The sequence below is a fragment of the Neofelis nebulosa genome, chromosome 9 (assembly GCF_028018385.1).
Source record: "Neofelis nebulosa isolate mNeoNeb1 chromosome 9, mNeoNeb1.pri, whole genome shotgun sequence".
NCBI lineage: Eukaryota > Metazoa > Chordata > Mammalia > Carnivora > Felidae > Neofelis > Neofelis nebulosa.
In genome coordinates, this window is record NC_080790.1 from 59,135,777 (window position 1) to 59,156,995 (window position 21,219).

Genomic DNA, 21,219 nt, shown 5'->3' on the forward strand with positions numbered 1-21,219 from the left:
GGGGAAGAGGAAAGCAATAGAATCAAGAGGTAGGAGACATTCAATCTAACATTTATTTTCATTTAATTCAGGTATTTCATTTCATCCATTTCATCAACTAAGAGGTACACATAATACCCTTCCCTGACATCCTGATACTGGCACAAACAAAACAACTTCACGTTCTAAAGGAGAAAGCCAGCTTCACAATGCACAGGCCACGGAAAGGGTATAGAAAGAATACCAAGAGCAACAAAGAGGTTAGGAGCTCTCCCAGGCCACCTCCCACCCACTACTCATTAGCTCTATCAGTCCCAACCTTCCTTGGAAACTCATATTGAGAGGAACCCAAAGTCAGAGAATTAGAGAGCTCACTTAATCTTTAACCTGGAAATGGCTTGCAATCCACGTATAGTAGTTCCCCCTCATCTATGGGGGCTGTGTTCCAAGACTCCCAGTGGATGACCTAAACCACAGATAATACCAAACTCTATATTTACTATGTTTTTTCTTATACATACATAGCTATGATAAAGTTTAATTTACAAATTAGGCACAATAGGAGATTAACAATAAAAAGATAACTATAGTATAATAGTTATGAGAATGCGGTCTCAAAATATTGTAATGTACTCAGCCTTCTTGTGATGCTGTGAGAAAATAAAATGCCTAAATGATGAGATGAAGCGAGGTGAATGATGTAGGCACTGTGATACAGCATTAGGCTACGGCAGGCATGTCTCGTTTTATTGCACTTTGCTCTTCTTGTACTTTGCAGATATTGCATTCATTTTTGTTCTTCTTTCCCCCCAAAGCTGAAGGTCTGTGGTAACCCTGAATTGAGCAAGTATATCAACACCATTTTTACAACAGCATTTACTCACTTTGTGTCTCTGTGTCACATTTTGGTAATCTTGCAATATTTCAAATTTTTTCATTATTGTTATATTTGTTATGGTGATCCGTGACCAGTGATTATGACTCGCTGAAAGCTTAGATGATGATTAGCATTTTTTAGCAATAAAAAATTTTTAATTAAGGTACATACACTTAGATATAATGCTATTACATGCTTAATAGCTTATATTATAGTATAAATATAACTTTTAAATGTGCTAGGAAACAAACAAAAAAAATACTCATTTGACTCCCTTTATTGCAATATTTGCTTAATACTGTGGTCTAGAACCAAACCTGAAGTATCTCTGGGGTATGGCAGTATTGACCTTCTGACAATATGTCAGGAGGAGGAACATCTGCTTCTAGACCTCAGTTGACTGCACGTGAGTGAAACAGTGGATAATGGGGGCTACTGTCAGTATAGAACTCCCAAGAATGTATTGGCAACTGTAAATATAACCATGGATGAAACTAAAGACATATTGACTAGATTTATGACCAATTAAAGCTAATCATCCTCTTTTGGGCTCTCATTGCAGTCCTTAAACTCAGTTATTTGTGAGTATTCCTCCTAGAAAATCTTTTCTTGTTTGAATTCCATTACTCAATATTACTCTGTATCTTTTCCACCTCTGTGACCAGGCCTCAGTTTCCCTAACTGGCTCTTTCTTCTCCTACCCCCTGGGTTTCCTTAAGATTCTGTCCCCAGACCACTTTTCCCTTCAATAGTACCCTTACCAGTATCCCAGTATCCTTATTGATAACTCCCAAATATATGCCTCGTATCCTCATCTTTTTTCCTGAGCTCCAGACTCACCTTCCCTACAGCCTTCTAGACCTTTCCCACCTGGATACCAGGGCTGGATACCTCACACTGAACATGTCCAAATTGTCTAAACTAAACTCACCTCCCTGCCCTCCAATATATGAACATTGTCCCACTCAGTCCTAGATGACCTAGAAACCTCACTCACAGAAGGCTCTTCCCTTTCCCCTCACATTACATCCAATCCAATACTATACACTTCAGTTGCCACGATTCTCCTTCATCGCTTTCCATTCCCACTGCTGCTACCTTAATTTTCCTCTCATTTTCAATCTCCTGTCATGACAACAACAGTTTTCAAACCAGTCTGCCCATTTGTCACTTTAATCTGGTGGTACCAGGCAGAATGGATTGGTCTCCCTAAGCTGCAACCCCAATCATATCACTTCTCTTCTTCATTGATGGGATTTGCATTTGATGGGAAATAAATACAAATTCCTTAGCCAGACATGTTTTAATAGCCAAGCTGAAGTAACTTTTTGAGTAGACAACGCTAATGAAAGTGCTAGAGCAGAACATCTAAAGGTTGCAATTTCTTAATTCATTTGTGATATCTCAATAGAGCTTCTAAAACTTTAATGTGTACACAAATTACCTGAAGGGCTTGTTAAAACAGATTCCTGGGCAAGCTCCTGGGATCCTGACTCTGGGAGTAGGTATGGTGTAGGAAGAATATGCATTTCTAATAAGTGAATGCTACCTGTATTGCTTTGAGTAGCTCTGATATAGATTATACTCCATTTTTCTTAATACATTTATAGCAGCCATACACATCATTCTTCTCTCCACACCCATGCTGTTCTGTCACCTATTGTCTGCCCCAAGGCCAGATGCTTCAGAGACAGCACGGGGCCCAGACTGGTCTAAAGCCTTCCCAGAGATTGGTTTAAGCATGAAACATAATATGATTCTGACCAGTGAGCCATAGGGTATAGTTTGCCAAAAGACTTAAGAGAAAGGTGCTCTTCACTGAAAAAAGAGACACATGGAAAGAAATAGAACCTTTTCCTCCCCTGTACATATGTGTCCACCACTTACCTCCTGTTTCTTCTGCCATTTAGTGACCTTAAGGGAAGTTGACCCAAGAATGAGAAAGATAGGCTTAAGAAAGCAGAGGAGAGGGGAGCCTGGGTGACTGAGTCGGCTAACTGTCCGACTCTCGGTTTCAGATCAGGTCATGATCTCACAGTTTCATGGATTTCAGCCTGTATCAGGATCTGTGCTCGTGGCACAAAGCCTGATTGGGATTCTCCCTCTCCCTCTCTCTGCCCCTGCCCCATTTGCACTGTCCCTGTCTCTCTTAAAGAAAATAAAATAAAAAACTTAAAATATTAAAAAAAGCAAGCAAGCAAGCAGAGAAGGAAGGAAAGATTGATGCAGTCTCTATACTCAATTAGCCAACTCTGGAACATGCTACTTCAGAATTCATGTGATAGAAGTCCCTCATTTTTTTAAGACAAAAGTTGGTATTTTCTGCTCCATGAAATTAACAGCAAACGAATTATTATAAGATTGTTCCAAAACATACATCTCAAGTGTCATTCAACATATTTAGAGGAAGGTAGGCAAAAATGAGGAAGAAAAAATTAGAAATTAGTGGCTCAGCATGAATTCCCAAATCATAAAAATCATCATAACCTCCAGGAAACCTCCCTGATACTTAACCCCGCCTCCCCAAAGGTTTAAACTCTGCAATTGAGTAGCTTCTGCTATTTTGGGGGTGGCATTCTGTGTTCTTGGTGGTAGCTTCTGAATATTCAAAAAGGCCTTCCTTTCAATAACTCCTTTAATGTGGAGGTTTTAATCACTCCTACCTCTGTATTATATCAAACACTCCTTAAATTTTAATTCTTTGCTTAGATGCCTGTCTGCAACACTTTAAGGGCACTAGCCATATTATGTTATTAAAAACATTTTTTTCCCAACACCTGACTCAGCACCTGACACAGCGCAGGCACCTGACAATGTGGAAACAGAGATCAAAACTCATATTCTCATATTAGTGAACCTGAGCAACCACTAATATATACCACTTGTCAGAGTTCAGTTTAAATGTAATCTCCTCCTAGAAATCTTTCTAAACTAAGCATGGCTACCCACTACATGCTCACATGGTAGATTCTTCTACCTCTCCTTTATACCATCGTGCTTTTTAAAATTTATTCAATGTCTCCCTTACCCAACCGGTTATAATCTCTGTAAGAATGCACCATGTCTATTTTGTTCAGGCTGTATTCCCTGCTGTTAGTTCAGAGCCCAAGGCAGGGCTCGATCCCACAAATCATGAGGTCATGACCTGGGGCAAAATCAAGAGTCCAACACTTAAGTGACTGAGCCACCTAGGCTCCCCTTCACTAATTTTAGAGATTAAATAAAATTGGGCAATTTATATATTTAGATTTAGCTTAATGTAGGAAAAATATAACCCATGTCATTCAATCATAAGAAAACTCAATTAGTTGATTTTGCATGATCTTTTAGTATTAAATTCAATGTTGATTATTTCAGATTGCAAACTATAGGACTATTTACATTTACATAGATTTTTAAATGACCCAGTTCTATATACATATGATGCTTAAAAAATGCTTTTTTTGATAAAAAATAAAAGGTACCAGTCTTCTGAGAACTGTTCTAGCACTGAATATGCAGACCTACTTGCTAATCAAAATTTTTGCTAATCATGCACTGCTTACTTAAATTATTTGTAACTATTAGAATTTACACATAAACCAGATTTCTCATTAATAATTGACATTAACTCTGCTCTCATACAAGAGTAGCTCTTAAAATCTTAAGGGAAAAAAATAAAATATCATTTCCAAAAAACAGAACTTTCAGAAGAGATGTGTCAACTAGTTAAATAATATCACCTTGCATTAAATTGAACAGATATAAGAAGGCCATGTCAAGGGGCCTAGAACACTAATTTGCTGAGTGGAGGAAAAAGAAATACAACATCAAATCCTCATCATTAATCCTCATCATCAAGTACAAAAAATGATTTGGCAGGCCGGTCCTGTAATTTGATAGATGTGTATTTAGTTAAAACTTCTAAGCTTGTTAAAGCTTTAAGGTCAGTGAGTCCTATTCCCTTATCTTTGAGATGAAACAGGGCCTCAGAGATGCTGAATTGCCTAAGGACACAGTAGCACTGCCAAGCTGGAATTCAAACCCTGGAGCCCTGCTTCTTCTTCCTGGAGGAAGGTCTTCCCTTTCTTGGTTACAGTGCATTTACTTGGTTTGTCATCTCCAGGTGGAAGCCTGAATTAAAACATGCAAAAATCCAACTATGTCTATAACGTGAGGTTATTGGGGGGGTTAAACTTATATAACAGAATAAGCATCCTTTTATGCTCTTCACCTTTTCCCTCTATACTGTTTGTTTTCTGGGAAATGAAAAATCGAAGTTTTTTATGCACTCTCTAAATATTTTATTACGAGGCCAAGCATTTTATCATTGGCATAAGTGAATCTAAGACAGTGCATAGGACTGTGTTATTCCATTTTCCTGCACTCTTTGGAAGTTTTAAAATTCTAGGAAGGGTTTAAACATAAATGAAACATCACATCATGCTTTGCCAGGACAGCAACTAGAGGAAAGCAAACTCAAAACACCTTGTCTGCAGGCTTTTGTGGCCAAGGAGCAATGGAGCTACTATTAAAGGAAATATCCCCTAGAATAGTATTTTTTACTTTGGTGACTAATAATTCCAAAGTGGACTAAGCATAATGTGACTATTTTATGTACAAGAATACAGTGAATATTTTTTAAAAGATACAAGTGAAATCACAGAAAAACAGGGAACTCTCTTGATTTACACAGGAAAAATTAATATCTAGAAATATTTTGGAAAACGAAATATTTTTTTGTTCATGTAAGTTAACTTAGACAACATAGCCAATTTCTCCACAGTTCTCAAAAACAACCCTTAATTGTCAAAATGGTTTGGGGCACAATCAATTTCATTTGGCAATGACTGAGAGAAATAAACAATGGGACTGTTGGCAGAGAAAAAAACTGAGCCTTAAACAATTACTTTGCAACAAACTAAAGGGGATGCCTGCATCACCAACAGAAAACTGGGAAATAGCTTTCAAATGGAGTATTATCCCCTTTCCCCCACTTAAAGCCCAATTAAACACATAGCTTAATTTTCTTTTGATAGCTCAGCAAGCCAACTTTGAAAGAATTCAGTAAGTTATTCATAGAAAGATGCATGCCTGGTAGAAGAATTTTAGAGATCTAAGACACATGGTTTTAATTAATTGTCATTGTGCCTGTAACAATCCATCAAATCACCCAAGATGAAGATGTCCACAATTCAAACACTATTTACACCAAGTTCAAAATTTGATAGTTTAGAAAATATAGGCTGTGTCAAAAGGACACCAGTCTTTAGGAAAAAGTCAAGCTTCTAAAGAGATTCCAAGCAATCAAAATGGTGGTAAGTGAATCATAATACTTCCTCATTCACTAAATCCCAAACCCTCAGAGGCTCTCCGCCCCTAAATTTTATTCTAATAATTCTGGGATTTTCTCCACTGGCATAAGTTCTGGATATCAAGAAAAATCACATTATGGAAAGTTAGTACAGTTAACTCTTAATTACTTGTTTTTTTATATATAATCCACAGTGTAACTTTGAAATATTTGTTTATATTAACTTTTTAAAAATGGATATATCTGACTTTCTGAGAACTCCTAATACCTGCACTTAGGCATAAAAGTTCCAAATACAATTTGGTGGAAAATAAAAAACTACAGTATATTAGTTCTTTTATCAGGAACATTTTCATTATTGGGCCAACTAATGTTATTAAGTATCCTATTATTAAGTCTCCCAATATTTTAAAGTTACTACAATTCATAAAATTACAACTTTCTACGAAAAAAAAAATCACACACACAGAAGGGTCTCTATGAAGCAATATTACAAGAAAACACCTACTATCCAAAATTAACATTTTAGAGTAATTTCCTTTTAAAGTTATTTTTCAATTTATCTTCAGAATATTAAGATGGCACTTCTGAGAAGTGTACCAGTTAATATTTCTTATTTCTCTAACGTTCCCTATCAATTTCTTTTTTCAGTAGGCTTTCACAAATTAAAACCATCCATCTTACTGGAAGAAAGACCTAGTTATCAGGAACAAAGGGAATTTAACCACAGAGATTACAAAGTCCGTGGTGGAAAACAAAGTTTTCGTCAGCTCAACTCTTTATTCTGAGTTTCTTTTAATTTTCCACTTAGAACTGTGATTCTGAATGTAACTAAGTCCCCCCTCTCTCTAGCAACATAATGAATCCTAAGCCGCATCTTTAAAAAATGAGGAGTGGTCTTTAGTCACTACTTTGTCCCCTCTACTACTGCCTCAAATCCATGTCACAATCCCCTTGGGCTAAAAACATCCTAGTCCTCTAAATAATCAGCAATAAGCTAAATTTAGTTTGAGGATTTGAGAAGAAACAGGCCAAGGCCCAACCTCCACAACCAGGCCCCACACTGCATCTCATCCGTATATTCATCTGAGACCCCTCCGGTTAAAATTAGCTCAGCTAATCCTCCCTGGCTAGCTGCCATCTACCAAGCAGGAATCATAAAAATAAAGTCATAAAGAGAGAATTCCAACAAATGGGAAAGTTGATAGGCCTCAAATGTTTTTTAAGTGACACACAGATACTCAAATGGCTTCCCCTGAAATATAAGAAAGCACCTCAATTTATGAATATTAAAGGACATTTTTATATAATTTAGATAATGGCCTATTAAAAACAGTTCAAAAAAGTTCCTTTAATATTACAGTATAAGCACATAACATGTCCTTAGCAGGCTAGATAACAATAGTTCCTGAACCATTTATAAATTCCAAATCATGTAGAGAGATTATCCTATAACTCTTAGAACTTTTAAAAAAGCTAAATCCCAAATGACACTTACTGACAAACCTGGCAAAAAGTCACAGCTGCTGAGGACCCCTAGCACCTCCAACTATTATGCAGAGTCCCTTCTCAACTCCGCTAGTACTCACATTTATTTAGAGTAACTGGGGGCCCTGCAACAACCCCTGGGGTGAAGAAAACCAGCAAATGGGAAGTAATTTTCGGGCAGGCAGAAGGTGACCTGAGGGCAGAACACAACAGCTAGGGAATTAGGGCTTATCTTCAGGAAAGGAGAGTCTTCCTATAAGAAAGATACTTAAGTGCCAGAGGAACACAGACTTGAGAGATGGCCAAATAAAGTTGAACCTTCTTTCAGCCAAGGAGTGTATACTGAGAATACTCTTGCCTAAGCATTTTCATTAACTGAACATTTCTACCTAATGACAGGTCAAAGTGCTTGAGAATGGAGATGCCCAGCCTTCCTGCAAAGCACGTTGCTTAGATCTGGGAGAAGAAATTCAAGCCAAGTATAGAAACCCCAAGTCCTGACCAGGCATTCAAAAACCCGTGTACACAACACGCAGTTATAATACCTAGATGTTCTGAATTTCAAGTGCCCACTATAAGGGATACACATGTAAACGCTCAAAATATTTTTGTTGACTCTGAAACAAAAACTGTCATCAACTATGTATTCATATCACAATTCAAACTTCTCCTCTCCCACTCCTGCACTTTTTTTTTTTTTTTTAAATAGATCAACTCCCAAGTCCTGGGGACCTAAACACCAAACTTAGAATAGGAAAATAAAGAACAGTGATACCTGCTTTGTCTCTATTCATTGCTGTTGATGACATAAGGTTGTATTTATGGTGCCAATGCTATCTGAATGGACACCATCATTTCAAGAAAGAAAAGCAAAACTCACTGGCCATCTATTTTATGACTAGGACCTTCATATAATTCATCTCATTTCGGGTTCTCAATAACCCTGTGGCAAAGTATTAATACCCAATGTTTATATAAGTAGAAACTGAGCCTCAGAAAAGTTATGTGTCTGGGGCGCCTGGGTGGCTCAGTCGGTTGGGCGTCCCACTTCGGCTCAGGTCACGATCTCGCGGTATGTGAGTTCGAGCTCCGCGTCGGGCTCTGTGCTGACAGCTCGGAGCCTGGAGTCTGTTTCAGATTCTGTGTCTCCCTCTCTCTCTCTCAAAAATAAAGAAATGTTAAAAAAAAAAAAAAATTTAAAAAAAAAAAAAAAAAGAAAAGTTATGTATCTAAGATCACCTGTCAGGAGAATTCAAACCTAAATCTAAACCCTTCTATCTTTCACAACATTTATGTAATCTAAGTGGTGTTATTAAAAAAAAAAACCTGTAACTGAAAATAAAAAATGTAAACTATCCTACTAAAAAGTACATGGAAAATGCTGAGTTTCTCATTTGTCATCCATGACAAATTCTTTTAGAGCATCCATCACTTCAAGACACTATTTCCCATAGGGATATATTATCTTTGCCCACAGGGAACTGACAGTCTAGTTAGAGAAACAAGCCATCTAGGTAGGTTTTTAATGTAAGAGGCAACAAAAAGTATTGGAAATGACAAGGGTTTTAGAAACGTTTATATAGTAATTTGAATGCTTACTAGTTGTGAACTTTGAACAGGCTCCTTAAATTTCCTCAGCTGTAAGGTCCTAATTAAAATCTACCTCTTAGGAGCTCTTGTGAAGCTTAAATGAGACAACAGGTGAAAACAGTTAGGAGCCCAATAATTGTTCTATCTCTCTCCTATGGTGGAAATATCAAAAAGTGATATAGCAAAGATCAATTTGATCTGGTACAAAAAAATTCAAAGACAAAAATCCCAGTCCTTACACTTGAAAACTTATCTGTGGAGACAGCTGAGTTAATAGCCAATTAGGTTTATCATTTGTAACAGTAGCAAAGTTAATTAAACACATAGAGTGTTTATACTTAAAGTACAAAATTTAAACAATAATGAACGGAACACAATCATGTTAAATTTGGGGGGGGGAGGGGGGGAGAGGTATCATTTTTTGGTGCCAAACTGCTAATTTAAAAGGAAAACTACCATTTAAACCAAAAGTGGATGGCAACTAAATGCAATGTTGGGTTGAATCATGGAACAGTAGCCTGACTCTTCAGTTAACACTGATGTACCAATGGTAATTCCTTAGTTTTGACAAATGTGTTACTTTCCATAAATCTAAAAGTATTCCAAGATAAAAAGCAGATGACAAGGGAAAGGAATATACATAGCAACAATTAGGTATTGCCACTTGATTTTGGGTTTCCTGAAGATAGTTAGCCATGAATAGCAAAGGCTTTGAAATCAGTCAACACACACCATCCCAGCAAGCTACTCTAAGCATAACTACTAGGAATACCTGAAGCGTAATATTCTTAACGTTTAAAGAAAAGTGACTTGTCCACTTTTTCCTAGCATACTCTTGCAAAAAGCAGCTTTCTGGTAATTTTGCTGTTGCTGTTACAAAACCAGCAAATTAAGTTACCTCTGCTTTTGCATTCTTGACTAAGACATTTATTCAATCAGAATATAAACTGCCTCTCTCACCACATACATAAATTTGAAAGTCTAATAACAAGTGACATTTCTGAGCTTAGTGCTAAAGGCAAGCATAACTGTCTCATCTGTTTCCATAAATAAGGCAGACAGTCAAATACTCTTAATCTATTATACAAAACTCAAAGAAGAGTTAATAAAATGATATAAAAGTTACTAGGGCATTTTTATTCCCAGGGTCAAATAATGGCCGTAACTGACAATTTGTTTTTTAAAGCTCATCCACTGGGAGTCACATTAAGTGGTTGTGAACTTTCACTACCTGTGTGTTCAGCAAGACAGCTGAAGCTTTTAAACTCTGGGGTATGCAAGAAAAGAATTTACTTGCATACCAGAATGCAAATCCTATGCTAAAAACTAGCGACAGGTTTAAGGTATCACCAATTTCAACGTGTACAAACTACACACAAACACACACACATTCAAACATACAAGCAATGTTAACACTTAGTTCAGAGGCATTCACTAACCCTTTTAAAATACGCATGGAGAATTTAAAGGGCAATTTTCAAATTTCAAGGAAACCTTAACAATCTTTCCAAATTTCAAAGAAGGAAAAAATAAACAGCAATGCAGCAAAGTCATTTCTCCTGCTGAAATGACCTCCAGCTTCTATGAGCTACTCCCGGTTTCGCAATAACTGAATCTGAGACTCCAACCACGTACACACAAAACGGAGTAGAAGCAGAGAACACTAAAGCTTCCCCAACAGTCCTGGCAAAACCCACCTCCGTTCCCTCGGTCCTCACGGTTCCCCTTCCCTTCCGCGCACACATCTTTACCTTGACTTCCACCAGGAAAAGAGAACAGGGTTAATCAGCAACCAAAATCCTGTTTTATCATCAGTTAACAGCCACTAACCTGGCGAGCCAGAGTGCTACTAACCTGATTTCAGGGAGGCAGAACTAAACCCAGCAGAGCACAGGGATATAAATTATACGTATCCGAAATGCCAACCCAGCAGCTCAATGCAGCTCAAATGTCAATTTAAGGAAAAGGCTTTTGCAAACAGTATCTCAAATGAACATTTACACTTCCAAACCACCCACCAACCTCCCGCCTGCCAGGACCCAAATTCGGCTGAAGCAACCCGGGAGACAAAAAGAAGAGTGTCTTACCTTGTACATATCTCGACATTTTAGGGATTTATTAAAATACTGTGATGTGTATATATTAATTTCTAGAGGAGTTACACTATAGGGCAGGTATCTCTTCCTCCCCTGCTTTAACAACCGACGAGTTCTTTCTCCCCTTCCTATGTTTAGCCACTTAAGAGAGTATTCAAAGCTATTAAAACTGCCTTAAAAAAAAAAAAAACAAAAAACAAAAAACAAAAACCAAGAAACCTCCCCCACTTCCAAAGAGAAGAAACTTAGTGAGACTGAGTCTACTTAGAACTCCTGTCTACACTGCGCTCCTGACACAAACCAGGGCCAGCTAGAGACTCCCGGAAAAGGTAAAATCACACGAACTTAAATTTCATCAATGAAAGAGGAGGATCTACAACGGCTATTTCACCGCCCCCCGGGTCCCCACGCCCTCCCGGGTTGGACGACAGCAGACACTGGCCGGCCGCACCCCCCGATCCCCTCCCCCTCGCTGCCGTCCAGCCTCCGGCCGGTTCCCCAGGAAACCCCGGTCAACAGCGGCCCGCGCCCCAGCGGGGTCGGGGAGGCGGGCAAGGCCGGCAAAGAGGGGCAACGCAACCGTTTTTACCAGCCCATAAACACCCTGGGACTAGGAGGCGGTAAGAATTCCGCGCGCCCGCCGGCGGGCTGGGGCCTCCAGCTCGCCCCCTTCCAGCAGCGAGGCGAAACCATGTCGTGGCTTTTTCTCGGGAGGGGCCGAAGACCACATCGCCCCTCCCCCACAGCAAACACTGAGGGGCCTTCCGCGAGGAGAGAACCCGCAGGCAGCCGCGAGCCCAAGGGACTGGAACGCGGGAGGGCCCCGAACCCCAAATTCGGCCTCCGGGGCAACACAGCGGGTGGGGCAGAGGAGCTCTACACACCTCCCTGAGGGACGCACACCCGCCCAAAGGGTCGTGGGAAGCCCGTCCCCGCCTCTCTCCAAACCACCACCGAGACCCACCTTCCTCCTCTTCCTTTAGCAGCTGGGAAATTGGGGGCGTTTATGGCGCCCCGGGAAGAAGGCTCGCAGGCTGAGAGAATGTCACCTCTGAGACACCCTTCTCTCTCCCCCTCTTCCCTCACACATGCACAACTTGAACTCCTCGCCAGCGGTTGCAGCCCAGCTGCTGACCCCCTGCGCCCACCAGGCTGCGGGCTTCTGACACCCCAAGCCCCCACTTTCTCCCAAACACCTCCCCTCCCCCTCCATTTGGAGCAGCCCCCCTCAATGCGGAAATGTCCCCGCCGCGCAGACAGACAGAAACAACTGCCAGTCAGGAGCCGAGGCGGATGCAGGGCCTAGCCAATGAGACGCGCGGAGGTGGCAGGAGGCGGGGCGTCTGAGGCTGAGGGGACGCCCCCCCCCTCCGGGAGGTGGGCGCAAACAGGACCCTGGGATCCGCTTGTAGAAGCAGCACCTGCTGCGGCGGGGCAAGGGGTGTTTCACCAGTAAAACTCCCCGGCTTCTACGGATACTTTAGCAAGGGCGAGAACCTGAAGCACGAGTGGTTATTTTTGCAGTCCATAAAAGTGTTCCGGTTTACCAGGGATTGAAGATAGCTAAACAGCGGATAGAGCCAGAACGCTCCACGGCTACTACCTGAGAGAGCCTTTCTCAGTAGATACAAACTCTCCTCACTACATCTGGTCTGGGGAGGGTGAAGGTGCGTTCTGGAGTAAGCAGTGGGAAGTGTGGAGTCCACCAACAGAAGGAGGGATTTAGGGTGTGGAAAAAAAGTGCCAGGTGAAGGCTCTGCCACCAGAACCAGCACGGCCAGTCCCTATTCCTGTAGAGAGTTATGCTGTGGTAGACATTTACTTTAATGACCAAAGTGGCAATGGCTTGTTACCCCTCGAGATGCTTACCTTTACTATTCTTGAAGTCCACAAGGAAAGAGGATGTTGCAAGAACGTTGGCAGTGGCGTGTGAACTGCGAGAGGGCCAGCCCAGCGCCCGCTAAATCACACCTGATATTGCCAACACCTGTAAAACTCAGTGGGTGTATCTCAGACTTCACTTCGTGACTCAGTCAAACTATGTCAGGACAGATGAATTGTCAGCACTCTCTTAGAGGCCTGCAATAAACCAAGTAATTCTAGAAGAGTTTGAGGCTTTGGACAACCCTAATCAACCAAGGTAAAGTGAGAATTTTTTAATGATTCACCTGTAAACAAATTTTTTTAGCGCCACATATTCGTATGGAAATGTTATTAGATAGGTAACAGAGAAAAGGCCAGTGATTAATTTGTCACGCTAGACAGCAACAATCCTTGGTGATGTATTTATTATGTGAAATCCAAAAAGATTGACCTCTCAGCTATAAAAGTAATTTCCCCAAATAAAAACCAAAGAAGTGTCTAAAACCCAGGTGTCTACATTTTAATGATGGCATTTGGAGACAGGATCTTAATCAGAATCTCCACATTCTTTGTGTGAGGTAGAGAAATTATAGCAGCAGTAAATAAGAGTATTAATCAATCAGTGTTAACACCAAAATAAGATGCCACCAAAACATTTGGGCCCCATAGGTTTGCTTAGCCTGCAAAAGATAAAGGGCAATGAAGAGTCTTTAATTATACAAGATATATTGTAAGAAAGATGATCAGTTATTTTCTACCTGTACAGAAGCTTAAGGAAGAGAAAATGAGTTTTAATTGCAGCAAGAGCATTTGGTAATACCTAAGAGTGAAATCTTGATTTATGAATAATTAAATATTCAGACATCATACCAAAGGATGTTGTACATTTGCTGCCTCAAGAGATCTCCAAAAAGTAACTACCTGTCTTCAACAGTTAAGTTCACAACCACCCAAAGTCTGACTCTTAGAGAAGTAGTACTCTAGTAGCTATATTCCCATATATTATTTACAAATAGTGCCCTGTAAAATGGAATTTCTTTAGAGAGTGATTTAAGTTTAAGTTTTGAGCCCCCAAACATTTTGTAAAAGAGCCTCCCACTTCTTCAGAGCCACTAGAAACAACCTCACTTGGCAGATCACGTGGGGATGGGGAGAAAGATCATGGCCACGGAGCAGTTTCAAGTCTTCTTAGAAGGCAATTGCCTATCTCTCTGTATATTCATACATTTTAGTACCTGAAAAATCACTTTCTCTGGTGTGTGTGTGTATGTATGTATTTAATCCTTTTTCTCATGATACACTACTGTGAACTTCCCTTCAAGGTACATGATGTTGGTACATCTATCGTTAGATATCTGTAACATGGATAGATAGATTTACAGATTAAACCTTTGCAGAAACTTTGGGGGACCTAAAGGAGGATGAAGAGTGTGTATTCAGAGGTAAGTTAGAATTAGATGCCTTTTTAGATTTAGTTCTTGGCAAATATCTGGTACGTAGCAAGTACTCAGTAAGCGTATACTGAATGACCAGTTTAGTGCCACAAGTAACTAAGATTTTAAAATTTAATTTGTACTTAGAGGTAAGGAATTTTTAATTTTTAGTTTGTCTACCTAGAATGTGAACTTGGGCCAGAATATAAGAAAAATAGCAGCAAATGCAATGTCTTGATGACTTTACAGTAAGCTTTGCTAACTCCCAACATGAGCATTATCCAACAAGAGGTGGTTTAGAAATTGCTAAAGTATGAAATAAGTGTACAGATCAGCAATGTGTGTGGTCTTCTATTTTTTTCTTGTCTATCCTACATCTATCCCCTAAACACAATACAATAAAGCAGAGCAGTTTTGGAGAACATGTCAGAGACATAAAAATTTCTGTGTCATGCCCAAAGTGTTTAGCCAAGAAACCAGGCAGCAATTATACACTAGACTGTTGCCCACATTCAATATTGGCTCCCATCTGTACCTATCTAAATTCTTGGCCACCCACATAAAAAAAAGGAAAAAGGGGGCTACTGTTAGCCAGAAATTGCCAGTTACTGACTAGATCTAACAATAGGGCATTTCACTTGAGTTGAAAGGTAACCAAACAGGGTTAACTAGAAAAAGATATCAAATAATATCTGTGAGACAAACTACTAATGAATGAGTAGTCTAAAAAATGAATAGTGTTTCCAATTACTTGAGGAAGAGAAAGACTTCATTCTTTCCTGTTGCCAACACCCTGTTGTTAATGAATCAGGAAGTTTGCTGAAACAAGTGGTGAATTTAAATTATGACATATCCTTCCATTTGTTCATAGTATGATTTTTAAATTAAATTTGAAGGTTATTTAACTTTTACATCCCAAAAGTAGCAATGATTTCAAATAACTAAGATCCTTAAAAAAAAAAAAAAAGTTGTCTCACATTACAGATAATTATCTAAGATTGATAAGAGTTGATAAATCTTCTAAGTAGTTTTAAAAGTCATTAGGCTCAGAAGAATGCAGTTGAACTGCAACATGCATTATCTTGTTCACATTTATCAATAATTCCCCTCTAGATTCACCTTTGAAAGTTGCATAGAGGGCAAGTCCTTAGTATGTGTCTCCTGTTTCTCCTTTTCTGCGTGTTGCCCAAAGGAGAGTGTTGCTGAGAAATGGTGATGCCCGTGAAGTTTTTGTATTTCACTCATGTGCCAAACTGTATCTCCAGATTCCACCTTGATGATAGAAGCAGAGGAGTCATTTCCTTTAATGAGTAGCCTAGGAATAACCATTAAAAAAACATCCTGTGTTCTCTCAGGGTTTTTAATAAACATAGATCATTATGTAATCATGATTTGAAAATATAAAAAGACTCCTTAAGAAATAACACATCTCTTCTAAACTCATAAGATAAACATTCTTGCTTTTCTGTAGTGATATATGTGTAGATGATGAGACTACTTACTGACTTTGAAATCCTCATGGAGAAGAGCTGTGAAATAGAAAACTATTCAGTTTAACCCTATTTTTTCTTCCATATTTCTTTCAGCCATATTAAAGATTCCCTGTTGTGCATCCCATCAAATGTCTTTTGATGGTTTTCCAAACATGTCTGCCTCTGGTCTAGCTTATTAAATTTCCTGCTAGTGCCACCACTGGGAAGGAAAGGATAAAGAACTTCTGTTCCCTAACTTAGTCTCTAGGAATTTTTTTTAAGCATTTCACACCCACCACTCTAAGTATTAAAGAGAAGATCCTCAGGACTGTTCTTTGGATGAGGCCTAAATAATTGGGTAATTATATGTCATTAAATGGGTAATATGATTAGGGAATAAAAAGTAACAGTGTTTTTCCCTCTCTATAGTGGAAAGGAGGAATGTCATAGCTAGAGAAAAGACCACAGAAAAAATGTGGTATATTAATGTTAAGTTCTGGTACCATTTTTAATTGAACTTAAAAAAAATCCAATAATGATGCACATCTTTAAAAAAAAAAATCTAGTACCAAAATGTCCATAATGAGTAGCAACAGATAGCTAGCTATCTCTCCTTACTCCAACATTGCACCCCAGAGGCAACCATTTTTTTTCTGACAGTTCTATAATTGTTCTGACAATTCTATATACCTGATAGTTATTTCTAAGTGTTTATATTGCTTTTGTTGTTGTTGTTGTTTTTATTTTCTAGATTTTAGGCATTATGTGTTTGACTTCCTATTATTACAGATACAGACTTTGTTCACTTAAAACCCTGGCCTTGTTTTCTCCATTGTATTAGTTTCCTGAACTTTGTAGAGCTATATTTCCCAACCTTTTCTGCATCACAGCACAGAAAGAAAATGATAATATTTGCGTGGCATCCTGGGATAACCTAGAGTGCGTGGGGATCTATATTGGAGTTGGTGATAAGTTAATTGCTTTTTAAATAATAAAAACATGAGAATAAAAATAAATGCAAAGTAATAGGGGCATTATTAGATACTGAACTTGTGTAAAACTCTAGCAAAAATCTTTTCAAATTTTTGAATGAGATAATTGAACTTGTCTGCGTGAACATAACCTTTTGAATCAGGTTTTATTCTTGAAAAAGCTACACATAGTTTCTGATCAAGACTTTGAAATTATAATCTCTTCACATTCTTGACAGTTACTATAGTAGACTGAATAATGGCCCTCGAAGATAACCAGTTTTTAATTCCTGGGACCTGTGAATGTAACCCTGTATGGTAACAGGGATTTCAATAGTGTGACTGCATTCAGGATTTTCAGATCGAGAGATTATCCTGGATTATTTGGTTGGGCCCTAAATGTAATCACTAGTGTCCTTATAAAATGTAAGCAGAAGGGGGTGCCTGGCTGTAGAGCATGTGACTTGATCTCAGGATCAAGCTCATTAATTTGAGCCCCACATTGGGGGTAGAGATTACATAAAAAAATAAAATAAGTATAATAAAAAAAATAATAAGATGTAGGCAGAGGGAGATTTGAAGTCAGGGAAGAAAAAAGTGATGTGATCATGATAGAGGCAGGGGAGAAAAGGCAACGTGATTCAAGGCCATGAGCTAAGCAATGAAGACAGCCTGCAGAAGCTAGGAAAAGCAAGGAAATGATTTCCCCCTAGAGCCTCCAGAAGTAGTTTGGACTTGCTGACACCTTGATGTTAGCCCAGAGAAACCCATTTCAAATTCCAGACTTCCAGAGCTATAAGAGAATAAGTATATATATGTTATAAAGCATCCAGTTTATGCTCACTTGTTTCAGCAGCCATAGGAAATGAATACAGTCACCATTCATGAGGAATGTTGCACAGATTTAAAAAACTTATAAACCATTCTTTAGAAGCCATTAAAAAATGTGTAATGGTTGAAATCATATTCAAAGAATCTAAACTCTTTTTATTGATAAACACAATGATGAATTTTAATGTGATAAGGCAAATGGATTTTTAATTCAACTAGACTTTTTTCTAGTAAATATTTATGGAGAATGATGAAGATTTAATTTGTAAAACACACATTGTTGGATCAGTAAGACAAAAACTAGTTTGGATGCCATTAAAAGGGTATATCAGCTGCAAACAGCCATAAGCACCTGATGTCTGTGAAGTCAGAGTTTCAGAGCCACCAAAGTTGCACCATCCAGGAGCTCAATGCTGGCTGCGATGTGCTGAACACAGCCAAGGAGGTATTCTGCCATCTGGACATCTAGTTCAGCAGCCAGCTGTTGAGCTGCTATTCCCTTTAAGTGGCCAGTGGAACTACTGAATGTTTTTCATCATCTGCTCCACCTGTAGAGACTCTGGTCCTCTTGAGCCACCCACTGATAAAGACTGCTAGCAGCTGGAGGCAACCATCCCTGGGGGGTCCCAACTGCCTACCCCAGGCCTTAAAGGCTCAATGTCATGCTTCACAGCTGTAAGGCATTCAAAGCATTGAATTAGAAAATTCTGGTCTATATTATCTCTCCCACCACTGCTGGGCAGCACACCAAGAAAATGAGAATTTGGAGCACAGACCAGTGCTGGGAGAGACAGGCCATTCTCAAATATTGGTGACTTTCAACCAGAGTTTTACATAGAAAACATTAGAGGTTTGTAAACCCACTGAAGTCCTGGCTTTGCGTGGATTTGTACAGTAACAAAACTGAGATTATTGGAATAATAGAAATAAATTTATTGGAGACTACTGTCTGGATTTGGAGCATCACAGATAGATTCAGAAACTGTAAGCTGTTTGATACCTTTCTAACACAGATCAGCATGGGATGGAGACCAGATAAAGCCACAAATGGAGTACCAGGATAATGAAAGAAAATAAGGATCCCAGGGCACCTGGGTGGCTCAGTCAGTTAAGCACCTGACTTCAGCTCAGGTCATGATCTCACGGTTCCTGAGTCTGAGCCCCATATCTGGCTCTGTGCTGACAGCTCAGAATCTGGAGCCTGCTTTGGATTCTGTGTCTCCCTCTCTCTCTGCCCCTCCTCTGCTCATGTTCTGTCTCTGTCTCTCTCTCAAAAATGAGTACAACATTAAAATAAGTAAATAAATGAGGATCCAGATAGACCAAAACTTTTTTAAAGCCATGTTAGCTTGAGAATTTTACCAGTTTCCTAATGAGGAATAAAACAATGCTAAAATTAGCTGAAAGTGTGTGTGTGTATGCATATATATATATATATGCACATATATATGTGTGTGTGTGTGCATTTGTATATATTACATATGTCTGTATATTTATTTGTAAAAAAATAATTTGAGGCCGAGATGTATATGTTCCTGATTAAGTTCATTGCTTAGTAAGCTGGATATAGTATAGTTCATTCTATAGTGGTAATTCGGTTTAGTCATTCTCATCTAATCCTTTTTGTTGTTTTTAGATAGTCATATTAAAGAACCCCTTCAGGTATTATTTTTAAAAAGGCTTTTTCTCAACCTGGTACACCCAAATGATAACAGCCTGGGGTCCAGAGAGATTTAGGAAACAAGCAGAATTGCTTGTTGTTTAGGTAGGTGTACTAGATTAAGTGTCTTACACATTACATGATCAACCCTAAAGCTGTACACACTGAAGTCCCTGCAGAAGAGTCCATACAAAATATGTACCATCATTTAAAGTTTTTGTTTGTTTATTTTAATTTGTTGGTATTTTTTCCATTTCAGGTACTCATATGTCAGTACCATAACATACTGGTTTCTAGGGAGGCAGAAGTGTATATTGGAAAAAAACAGATTTTAGAAAATAGTCTGTTTTTATCTTGAGTACTGCCACTTAGAACCTGAAAAGCTTGGATAAATTACTTGGTTAGCTCTATGATGCTTAGTTTTATCATTTAAAAATGAGAATAACAACTAATAACCTGTCTTGCCTCTTACAGACTTATAAAGATCATTTCACTCAGTGTTGGCACAGAGTATGAGTGATGGTAATGATTTCAATTAATAATTTCCTGTCTTGCCTTGCCATAACATTAATCTCAAGTTATCATTACCTGATTGTTATTACATGTTAAATATCTATATTCCCTCCATAGATTGTAAGCTCTTTGTGAGCAAGAAGCTTATCTGTCTTGTATCTCCAGAGCATATCACAGTGCTTGGTACTCAAAAGAAATTTGTTGAATGAATTATCAAGTGAAATATTTATGAATGAATTCCCATTATTTCCTTAGGAATCATGTTTTGGATGGCAAACGGTCAACTTATAAATTTACTTTTAGAACATTAAAGGGAGTACTTCAAACAAATTCTGTTTTGGAGCACCTGCATGACTCAGTTAGTTCAGCGTCCAACTCTTGATTTCAGCTCAGGTCGTGATCATGCATGGTTCATGAGATCTAGCTCTGCATTGGGCTCCGCACTAACAGTGTGGAGCCTGCTTGGGATCCTCTCTCTCTCTCTCTCTCTCTCTCTGCCCCTCCCTCAGTTTCTTTCAAAATAAATAAAAAATAAACATAAAAAAACAAATTTTGTTATGATAGAGTGTTGGCAAATATGGCCATACTGTGTCCCACTCCTTTGCAATATGACTTTGTCACTCCTCCCATTAAGACTCCTATTTGGAGTCTTTTCCTCCCAACACGCCTTAAGTCTGGGTTGGCCCAGTGATTTGTTTTGACCAATAGAATGAAGCTGAAGTAATATTGTGTGACATCCAAGCCTTAGCCCCAAGAAGCTTTTCAACTTTTAGTCTCCCCTTTGGAATACTGCCCTGAGACCACTGTATGAAGAAGCCAGTTCTAACCTACTGGAAAGTGGCTGGTCACATGTAGTAGAATTTTTCCAGTTGTAGTAGAATTTTGCCAGTTTAGGCCCCCTAGACCAACCAGCAGCAACTGGTGAAATTGGTAATGAGGCAAACTGGTCACATAAGTGACTGAGATAGGACCATAGAAGAATCAGTAGCCCAGCTGAGCCAAATGCAATACTGTATATTGTTACACGGTACAGATGACTGATAGACCCATTAATGTAGAGTCAAAGAAAAATCAAACCACACTCATTTACTCTTTGTTTACCCCACAACTGCCCTTAATATACGCACACTGGGATTTTATTTTTCAGCCCACT

General features: G+C 38.9%; 1 protein-coding gene across 2 annotated transcripts in view; it reads right to left on the reverse strand.

Moving 5' to 3' along the window:
* The window catches only part of UGP2 (UDP-glucose pyrophosphorylase 2), a 62,928-nt gene extending 50,897 nt beyond the window's left edge, over positions 1 to 12,031 (reverse strand). Inside the window, exons 1-2 of one of the 2 annotated variants that reach the window (XM_058683945.1) lie at positions 11,913 to 12,031; positions 10,925 to 10,983 (exon numbers count right to left, since the gene is read on the reverse strand). In XM_058683945.1, coding sequence (XP_058539928.1) covers positions 10,925 to 10,983; positions 11,913 to 12,016 — 163 coding nt within the window. In that variant the 5' untranslated portion in view covers positions 12,017 to 12,031. Of the gene's footprint in view, positions 1 to 10,924; positions 10,984 to 11,314; positions 11,529 to 11,912 lie in introns of those variants that run through there. The other variant, XM_058683946.1, reaches the window with a different exon arrangement.
* Positions 12,032 to 21,219: the final 9,188 nt, after the last annotated feature.